Raw genomic sequence first — 11,051 nt, forward strand, 5'->3', positions numbered from 1 at the left:
GGCAACTGGACAATTAAAACAGACATTCGGAGGGCGGGGGAAGAAGAACAAACTGGGGAAGAGGGTAGAGAGAATGGTACAGCAATGAAGGAATGAAAACCCAAAATCCCTGTAAATGTTCATTCATACTGATAAAATTAAAAGAAAAAAAAATGCCAAGGTCTCAACTCTAAGACTTCAATTAAAAAAAAAAAAAAAAGACACTCACCTATAAAACAATGTGAGTGTATGTCTGCGTTTTCAAAAGGGAGTGGTGATTCTTTCTCCAAGTAGAAAAAACCACCTCATAGGCACCAACTAAAGGACCGGAGTAAAACTATCAGACCTGGTGGTGTCTCAGCGGGCATCGAGCACCAAACTTCCCTGAATCCTCATCTCAGAGCGGAATTTCATATATCTCTTCAAGGTGAGAAGCAGCCAAACAGAGACTGGAATTGCTTATGTAAGAGGATACAGCAAAGTACCATTCTACTGACTAAGAAGTAAAAAAATCCAGAAACCTCAATCATCTTACACAGCTAAGTGTGAGTCAAGATGAGGATCCTGGGTAGCAAAGGGCCAGAAATTCTCATGGACAACCAACATTTTCAAACAGGCAAGTGTATGTGAAGGAAAGGATAGGTGTCGTGGCAAACAGAACAGGCACAGATTGCAGATGAGGGTTTTCTCCGGCTTCCCAGTGTTTCAGCTGATGGCTTTCAAGGACCTTGTTTTAGGGTAAATGAACTCAGAGGCCCTCAGGTATCCCCCCTCTAGGGCATACCAGTTCATCATGAGATACATGGGTTTGACAGAAACTGATGATAATTTCATTTTACTCTTCAAAAGTGGTTGGTTGTGAAAGACATTTCAGAAAGAGCTCAATCAAAATAGTGTGTGTTTGGGGAAGTTACCTAAGATTTAGAGGCTCAAAATACACTTGTGATGTGAAATACTTATTTACTGCATAAAATCTGAAGTGCTTTAAAACATAGTAACCTCAGGGTGACTGCCAAGCCAGATTTCTAGAGCTTAACGGCAACTTTTTGGAAGTAGGAGTGGCATTTACTTCCTAAACAACACGCCTTTGGAAACTCTGAACTTTGAGAAACAACAATAGCTATAGAAAGGCTTCATAGGGTTGCTATAAGTTGTGCTTGACTCAATGGCAATCAACAATAGCAGCAACAATGGTAACTTAATGATCACTTGCTATGCATCTGAGAGTTGGATGATAGAATTGATGCCTTTGAGTGGTGGTAACAGAGAAAAGTACTGAACATATCATGTACTGCCAAAATAAACAAATATTATCTTGGAGAATGTGCAGCCACAGTGCTCTTTGGAGGCAAAGATGATGAGGGTTCATATCACATACTCAGCTACTCCTTGGAGAGAGACATGATGCTTGGAAAGGTAGAGAATTGGTGAAGGAGAGGAAGACCCTCAACCAGGTGGATTAACATGGTGCCTGCCGCAATGGGCTCTCACGTATTAGAAAGTGTGAGGATGGCACAGGATAGGACAGGGTTCAGATCTGTTACTCAGGTTCACTACAGGTCGTATTTGACTTGATGGCACCGAAGAACAACCTAACAATGGTAACATTTACTAGCAAGCTAAAAAAAAAGTGTGTGTTATCTTACTTTAAAAAAAAAAATGTAAAAAAAAATTTTATTATTTTTTGTGTGTACCGTCAAATCGGATCTGATTGGCACAAGAAGAGATTTACCCCTCCTTCTCCAGCAAAGCAACTGGTGGATTCGAACCACATAGCTCTGGGACTGCAGTGCAACTTCTTGCCTCTAGGCCACCAGAGCTCCCTATGTGGTCTTATTCTTGTATTCTACAGAATTTAACCTATTCTTGGCAACTAGAGACACAAAAATCTTACATAAAACTGATATAGATGACATGGGACATTCACAGAATGGATAGAGATTTCATTAGAAGCCTCTGGAATTTGGGGGAAAGGTCAAGATGTCAGTTTGGTTTTAAGTTCTATGTCTGGCTTATTCAGGAAGACAATGAAGGCTAGCATTCGTCAAGCAAAACCTTCTGGGTATGGTAGGAGATACTGTTTATGTAAGATGCAAAGTGACTCAAAGTCTTACGTAGTCTTAAGTTATCATTCTAAAAAAAAGAATCATTGCTTTATTTTCAGTGTCACCTACACTTGGGGAAAGTGATTTCTTTTGTTGACTACATAGTACCCTCCAGGCTAATTCAAGTTGTTGTTATGTGACAGACTGCAAATTGTCAAATTTGTTGTCAAATAGACCACAAATTAAGTGAAGAGCAGATCTGAACCCTGACTTATCTCACTATCTCTGACACATCTGAATCCACATGATATGCTTCTCCAGAGACCAGCCCCTCTGAACAACATGTCCAAAGCACATGAGAGGGAGTTTCACCATTCTGGCCTCCAAGTAGCACTTAGGTTTAACTTTCTCCAGGACAGAAATATTTGTTCTCTCAGAATTCCATAGGCTATATAGTATTCTTCTCTAACATCATGACTAAAAGGCATCAATTCCTTTTCTGCCATCCTTAGTCACTGTCCAACTTTCAGAGGTAACGCAAGCAACTGAGAAGACCATGGTTTGGATCAGGTGCACCAAAGACTTCAAACTGACATCACTATTCTGGAAAGGTCCCTGACAATAGAATCTGTGAATGTGATACATCTCTTCACTTCTTGACTGCTATAGTACTGGGTGTTGATTGTGGATCCAAGTAAAATGAAATGATTGACAACTCCTATCATTTCTCTATCATGATGTTTGATGATCTTTTTTTTCTTGATGTTGAGATGTAATCCATATTAAAGGTTGTGATCCTTGATCTTCTGTAAAAATATTTCAAGTCTTCCTCATTTTCAGCCAGAAAGGTGTACCATCTGCATAACACAGGTTGCTCGGAGTCTTCCTCTAATCCTGAAGCCACATTCTTCTCCATAAAGCCTGACTTCTTGAAAGATTTGTTACACATACAAATTGAATAGGTAGGGACACATGACATAGCCCTGACACACACCTTTCTTGACTTTTAAACTATAGTATTCCCTCTCTGATGCATAGCACATAATTGTGAAGACTATAGCCCGGATCAGGGGCACCTTAGTCTCCAGCCTGACATCGTTGCTCTTCAGTACTCTTGAGAGGTCCCTCACAGCCGACTTTCCAAATGCAATTCGTCTCCTGATTTCCTGGCTGCTGTTACCAAGAGTGTTGACTGTGGAGCCAAGTAAATTAAAACTGTTAACTATCTCAATCTCTTCACCATCTATGCTGACGCTGCCAACTGGCCCAGTGGTTAGAATCTTTGTTTTCTTGACATTTAGCTTTAGTCTATATAGGAGGCTGTAGTCCTTGATCTTCTGCAGCAAGCGCCTCAGGTCCTCCACAGTTTCAGCAAGCGGGGTTGTGTCATCTGCATAACGCAGGTTGTTGATGATCCTTCCACCAATCCTGATGCCACATTCCTCTTCATATAGCCCAGCATCTCGGATGATCTGTTCTGCATACAGATTGAAAAGGTATGGAGACAGAATACATCCCTGACGAACCCCCTTCTTGATTTTGAATAGGGTTGATAGGAAGAAGATTAATGCCTTTGAGCTGTGGTGCTGGAGAAGAGTGTTGAATATACCACGGACTGCTAGGAGAACAAACAGGTTTGTACTGGAGAGGGTGAAGCCAGAGTGTTCCCTGGAGTCAAGGATTCTGAAGCTTCGTCTGACATATTTTGGGCATGTTGCAAGGAGGGACTGGTCCTTGGAGAGGGACATCATGTTTGGCAGAGTGGAGGGGAGGTGAAGGAGAGGAAGACCTTTGGTGAGATGGATCGATTCTGTGACTGGAGCAGTGGGAATAAGTGCGGTTGAGATGGCTAGGTTGGCACACAGGATAGAACAGCATTTAGAGCTCTTGTACATAGGGTAGCTATGAGTCGCAAGCGACTCGATGGCACATAACAACAACAACAACAGTATTCCCTGGCTGTTTGGATTAACAGATTCTTGGTCTAGGCATAAGTTTTATATGAGCAAGTGTTCTGGAATTTCCATTCTTCTTGGTGTTAGCTATAATTTATTATGATTCACACAGTTAAATTCCTTTGCATGGTCAATAAAGTAAAACCAGGCATCTTTCTGGTATTCTCTGCTTTCAGCCAGGATTTATCTGACATTAGCAATGATGCTCCTAGTACCATAGCCTCTTCTAAACTTAGCTTGAATTTCTGGCAGTTCTTTTTTGGGAAAAGGAAAAAAAAATAGGGATCTTTTCCAGTCAGTTGGTCAGGTAGCTGTCTTCCAGATATCTTTGCATAACTTGCTGAGTACATCCATTGCTGCTTCTATTTACTGGAATATGCCAAATCCTGGAGTCTTATTTTTTTGGCCATAGCTTTCACAGCACAGTGCAGGTTGAACTTCTTCATTACCCTTGGTTCTTGACTATATGCCATTTCCTGAAAGGGTTCCAGGTCAGCCAATCCTTTTTGTTACAGTGACTCTCTACATTCTTTTCTATCTTCTCTGGATGCTTCTTGGATCATTCAAGATTTTGCCCATGACATCCTTTTCTGTTCTTTAATTATTTAAGCTTGAGAAATGCTGAATGAATTCTTCCCTTTTTATATTCTGACTCCAGCTCTTTGCATATTTTGTTATAATACTCTGCTTTGTCCAGGTTGGTCCCATTATCTTATTTCCCCCTAAACTGAATGATAAACTCTTATTTATAAGCAAGAAATAGAGGTTACTGGACTAGAAAACACCAATCCTCATCAGGTTGTTATTATTGCTGTGAGACAATCAAAAGAATGAAGACAAAGTCTGGCAGGGAGAAGTGTCTTTGATTATTGGTTAGTTCTTAAACTACTTTAAATTTCAATGACCATGGAAATCTAATCTAAAACCAGAAAAAATAAGTTTACAAAATTAACTGCTATTACTTAAGTGGGCTAGTAATCTCAGAGTTACAAGAAACAGCTGGGATGGAGAAATGAAGAGTGGAAAGGCAATTCAGATCGGAACTTAGCCTTATACTCTTGTACTTAGAGACTGGATGAAAATGGTCCTCTCTGGAGAAGGGAAGGAGTTTCAGGATACCTGCCTCACCACATGTGCTGGGGGCAACTGGGGAGTCAGGAGAGGGACAGACAAGGCGAGCTGGGAAATCCTCTTTCTATTTGACTAATGGAATTTTAAGTAGGATTAACATTTCTCTTTCTTAATATGAATACATCTGCCCAGAGGACTCGTGACCTGGTCAAACTGCCTTTAAAAAGTCTGACTGTAATGAGCTAAGTAAGGCTAACAGGCAAGTCAATTTCCACTTAGTAAAAATGGCTCAAATGACAGTAAAAACACAGAAAAAAGTGACCAAAGGATATCTTGACAATGAGTCATTTTTGGAAAGGGCCAAATAAGTCATAAAATTTGGAAAATATTTTTTCCTTTCTTTGGGGATACTCTTCCTAAACATAACGAATATGACAAGTGTTACAAACAATTCTTCCCATGTTGCCTTTGAAAGGATATTAAATCTCTAGGGGCTCTGTGTTCAAGTGTAAGATGAGCTGCAAAGTCATCCGTGACATGATTAGGATCGCCTCCAGGTAATGCTGCACAAATTGGGCAAATCTGAAATGAAAGTAAAAGAAAGCAGGTTTAATACATGAATCAATTGATCAGACATCCTTCCAGAGTTATCTTTTACTGTAACTTTTTAGACAGGCAAAACCACAGCAGACTGTAAATGAATGAAAAGCAATTGAAGCCTGAGGAAGAGCAGTGCCTGGTGGGTGCTGCTAATTGAAACTCATGTGCCTGGAGAGGCAGGATTAGCTCCAGACCTCCAGTGTCCAAAGCTGATTTCTGGCAAAGGCGCTCAACACCCTGGCCAATTAATATGGTCTTGCAAAAACAGTTTCCACAGAAAAATGTTCTTTTTTAGAACACACCTGCATCTGAGCACACCCTTCCTTGAATAGCAAAGATTGAGACATAAGTTTATGACATAAACCTTCATCCCCAGTACACTGGAATTGAGGATTAGCCTCAAAGTAAGATATGAGGGTTTGTTTTTAATTAAAATGCAATTGTATAGAATTGCAAATGTTGAAAGCAATAGGATAAGACAGTAATTACTGCTTATTATGCACATGTCCTTAATAATGAATAAAATTTCCAAGGGAAAGGGGGGATAGGAACTTGTTTATTCAGAAATTGATTTTCTAGACACAAAAGGAGAAGGTGACATGGATTCGGAGAAAATTATAGAAATAATTAATGAATTAAGGACCTGGAGTGAGTAGCAGCTGCAACAAGGTTAAGGTGCAGAAGGAGAAAGTAGCAAGAAAAGAGTGGAGTGAAGCGATAGGGTGCTAATTTGGTTGGGAAGGTGGTTTCTGAAACAGTTTCAACAGAAATGAAATCATGGCAGATGACAGGTTTGGAAGCAGGAGGGCATCCACTTCCTAAATTACATGCCTCCAGAAACTTCAATAAATGTCAATGGTTGTAGAGGTGTTTTGTTCATGGGGTCGCTATGAGTCATACTCAACCTGAAGGCAATCCTCTGAAAACCCATTGGAAGGTCCCAACTCAATAGCACACAATAGCTGGAGTCTGGTGGGAAAATGCTCCTTGGGCTCTCAGCATCTAAACCAGTGCAAAGACTTCCAAGGACTAAAAGACAGGAGTCCTCAGAGAGTCTGACTGACTGAAACCAGATCCTTTTATGTGCAATCCCTCGACATGACCACCTGCCCCAGAACTCTGATACTATCCTTAACAATATCCTAAAAAACTCAAAGTTCACTTAAGCATAGCTTTGGTAAAAGAATAAAGAAAAAGCCTTGAAGAAATTACTTCACTGAAGGAAGCAAAGGGCCTGTGAGGCAAGTGTGAGAAGGAAGTGATGGACATGCTATTGCCTTTCTTAGAATATGTCAGCATGGATCAATAGTAATAAATTATTTAAAACACAATGCATAGAAGTGACTGTATACAAATCAATTAAAAAAAGCATCGAATGAATGAAAATCCAAAATCTCTGTAAATGTTTATTAAAATTATTTTTTTAAAAAAAGCATCTTTGTCCCAGAGAACAGCAAATGTATCTATTTATAAGTTGATAGACCATCTACTCTCTACATGGGGAATTTCAGGCTCACTGTGTGTACCACTCCTGAGTGCTGTCATATTGTTAGACCTCTGGCTTAAAACAAAAAACCATCAAAGTTTGGAGAAGCAGAAACAAATCACAGTTGCATTAGACTGCCATTTGGGTAACCAGTAGTTGAGCCACACACAGACGGCTGCAGTAGTTCAGTACTGTGGAGGCCACATTTCAATGACGTTTCCTTGAGGGCATGCACTCTTGGAAGGCAGGCAGAAGTGGGACATTACTGATGTCCAGTTTTCAGTGGAAACTATTATAATAAGAAAATCAAGATTTTGCTTTATTGGGTTATGAACTACAGCACTGCAACTCAAAGCCTTTAAAATTTAAGCTGTGTAACTGCTAAGATGATGAATGAAGAGGTTACAACCATTTCATTGAGAGAAAAAGTTCCCTAATGACTTGTTGCCATTATATACCATGGAGTCAGAACTGATTCAAAGCTGACCCTCCAGCAGGTTTTCAGAGACTGTAAATCACACAGGGGGAAACTGGCCGTCTTTCTCCATGTAACAACTGTTAGAGTTAAACTGTGTCCCTCTGAGCTGTCAGTGCCAACTCTTTACCACTAAACTACTAGAGCTTACTAGGGAGAAAGAATTACTGCCTTGTAATAAGAAATCCTGTGACAGCAGGAATACCTTGTTTGCTGGCATAAAAAAATCAAGGACTAGATGGCTCAGCTGGGTGATGCTGCTGTGCCTGGGTCCCAACTCAGGGAGAACAGTAAAAGCTGCTAAACCCCAGGGTTGTGAGACCAGACACCTGGGCATCTTTACATTTTACACTTAGTAAGCGGGCTCAATTAGAAAGCAAGTTGTAGGATATAAACTTCAGTATCTCAAGGTTGTGTTTTCTGAGAAATAACCAAAATGGAGTGGGGGGGGGGGGAAGAGGGTTAAGAGGAGGCAGCCATAAGGGACAGACGGGCACTCTACAACTCAGGGGCAAAATGAGGGCTAAGCTCTGTGTGTACCCTTACATAATGGTACCTCCCCATCCTGGACAGGACAGGAAAATGCCAGGGCATCAGTTCTGACGTACGACAACCCTAAGTAGTGCAGAGTTAAACACTACCTAGTCCTGTGCTAACCTCGCAATTGCTGCCAGAAAGGGTAAGCTGCTAACCCTAAAGTCACAGCAATCGGTCAACATAAGGATTAATCATACATCTACTATTAAGCCACATAATATAGTAATATAGTAATTGATCTATTACTGGAGCAGAATTCCATATAACATTAGCTTGAAATCATGACAACCTGTCAACATTACTACTTACTGAACTGTCTTAGTATTTTCTAATTTAGGCTTAGGATAGAAATAACCCGGTACACTTGTTAAAAAATATACTTTGCTAGGCCCCTGAATGAGATAGCTCTGAAGGCAGAGCTGCAGAGTGTTTTGCTGCTAACCCAAAGGTAGTGCCTCTCTGGCAGTTTGCATCCATCAGCAGTTTTGTGTGTGTGAGAGAGAGAGATGGGCGATCTCCTCCCTGGGGTTTACAATCTCAGAAACTTGCTGGAGGGTCAGTTATTAGTTGGAACCAACTCAATGGTAAGGTAAGGGAGACTCCTGAGTGAATAATGATTCAGAAATGTCTGCTTTTTTAAAAGGACCCCAGGTGATTCTTACAAGTTTGGCAAACACTTCAAAAATATACTATGGTGCTGAACTTAAGCAGAATAAAAAATTACAAACATTTATCCTGTCAGATGAAGCACAAATGTCACTTTATAGAATAATTTTTAGTCATAAATGTTCATGCTATTCCTAGCCATGCCTGTTATTGGTTGTCATTCTTCATCCTGCCACTGAGGGTCACCATCAGTTCTAATGTTAGCTACAACACTTTTCGAAGTGTTTCCCAAAGTACTGAGGAGATCCTATAGGAACACAACAGTATCCATTTTCCATGAGATTCCAGTACATGATGGCCAGTGGGCAGTCTGCACTTTTAAGTCCAAGTTGTTACCAAGGTCTAGAGAACTTATTATTTCAATTATAAACACCAAATACCTGCTGAATGTATAAAACTTTCCCCCAGGACATTTGGCTAAATGTCCATAAAATATCATCTAAAGTCAGCACGTTTGGTTTTTGTTTTTAAATAAGCACTCCATACATTCTATCTCATACAAATTATGAACTACTCTAAAGCAAGTTCAAATTCTTTCTGGCCTCTTTCTTGAGCTTACAGATGACACACGAGATAACATTCTCTCTGGGTCCTAGGGCAGCTTTACAAACAAACAACCAACAGAGAAGATGCTCCTTCCCACGGGGGAATGAGCTCCCTGGCAATTTGCATTTCTAAAGTAAGTTTCTGGATCACAAACTTGATAAACCCACTTATTTCTTCAATCTTACTATTTCTAGATCCAGAAGAAGCATTTTCCTTTAGAAATTATATGTTCAAGGGAGCTTGGTGGCTTAGTGGCAAGAAGCTGCGCTGTAATCCTGAAGGCATGTGGTTCAAATCCACCAGATGCTCTGCTGGAGAAGAATGGGCATTCTCCTCCTTTGCCAGTCGATCTCACTTGATGGTACACAACAATAACAACAAAAAGAAATTATCTGTTCAAAGACTGTTATCATCCTGGCATTATCTTCTACTGTTATTTCTGGTGATATCAATCTCTGATGCATCAGTAATCTGTCAGCCAGAAGCGTGGAACAGGTAGCACAGCCAAGGCATAGTTTTATTATTTTATTGATCCATTCTCATCTAACTACTCATTACAGCTGCGTTTCGTTTCTTCTGTTTCAAAAGAACTATAAAAAGCAGTAAACTCAATTCTCTTCTCTCAAAGGGCAGGCGACATGGGCCAGTGGTAGAAAAAATGGCTTTTTTCCTCTGTCAAGGTGCTCAAAGACTCTTTGCTGTCCACTGTGTAAGGGGACACATTTTCTGGTTTAAAAGATTTTCTATTATCTGGCTTCACTCTACTTTCAGTTTTATCCAATTACCTTTCAAAACTATAAAATAAAGTATGAAAGTTTTAGCACCCCCTCCAGCTCCAAAGTGTTGGCTCGTGTGGTCTATACCCTCTGAACAATGCCTTTTCCTGCCCATTCTGTGCATATTTCAAAATCACAGCAACTTTTTTTTTTAAATTTTAAATGAGTTGGTTTAATTCCAGGTGGTATAGAATTCCGGGCATAACGAAGAATGAGAGATTCTGATAGGATTCTGGATTGCATTTATTTTGACTGCACAGCTAAGATTGGAATAGCTTAGTGAGAACTGGAGATGGACCATTATAGGGTTTCTTCTTCTTCTTCACTGTTTCACAAAGTTTCTTCTTAAATGTACAACAGGCTCCAAGACAGATGTTACAACAGAGAATCCAGATGTTTTAAAAAAGAACAGACGTAAGGTTCATCATTGCCTCAGTCTTATATTTTTGCCAGATCTCTTAATTCCACCTGTCGCCAGTGGATCTTCACCCGCGGCCTTCACTTTTAGTTCCTCAAGTTTCTTCTGCTCTTTTTGTTTCTGCTTGAAAGCCTTATCTTCCTCATCCATCTGCTTGGTCTGCTTCTTGAGCTGTTTCAGGGGCTTCTTTGTACCACCTTTGCGACCAGACATGGCACCGGCCACCCCTTCCCCATACCTTCCCAAAAATCACACCAACTTTTTTTTTTTATTTAGAGAATACTTTATTAGTTTCTGTTATCAAACACATGTAGATAAGACCTTACATATTTAATGCAGTGCGTTACCCCTGTACAAATGGAAAAAAAAATTTAACATTTCTAGACCAATATGGCTGTTAATTTCTGTACAATGCCAACTCAACACGGTACAACTGGGATACTTTTTCCAAAGTTGACAGCACAGCTAGTTTCCAAAAATTCAAATTATATATATAT

The 11,051-nt window shown here is 40.1% G+C and overlaps 1 protein-coding gene across 1 annotated transcript in view; it reads right to left on the reverse strand.

Annotated features, from left to right (window-relative positions):
- The window catches only part of LOC102873348 (E3 ubiquitin-protein ligase KCMF1-like), a 54,619-nt gene that overhangs the window by 21,113 nt on the left and 22,455 nt on the right, over nucleotides 1-11,051 (reverse strand). Inside the window, exon 4 of the mRNA XM_006900398.1 lies at nucleotides 5,531-5,632. Coding sequence (XP_006900460.1) covers nucleotides 5,531-5,632 — 102 coding nt within the window. The remainder of the gene's footprint in view (nucleotides 1-5,530; nucleotides 5,633-11,051) is intronic.

This window comes from Elephantulus edwardii, unplaced genomic scaffold (assembly GCF_000299155.1).
Source record: "Elephantulus edwardii isolate Elephantulus edwardi_28Jun2011 unplaced genomic scaffold, EleEdw1.0 scaffold00283, whole genome shotgun sequence".
Taxonomy (NCBI): Eukaryota; Metazoa; Chordata; class Mammalia; order Macroscelidea; family Macroscelididae; genus Elephantulus; species Elephantulus edwardii.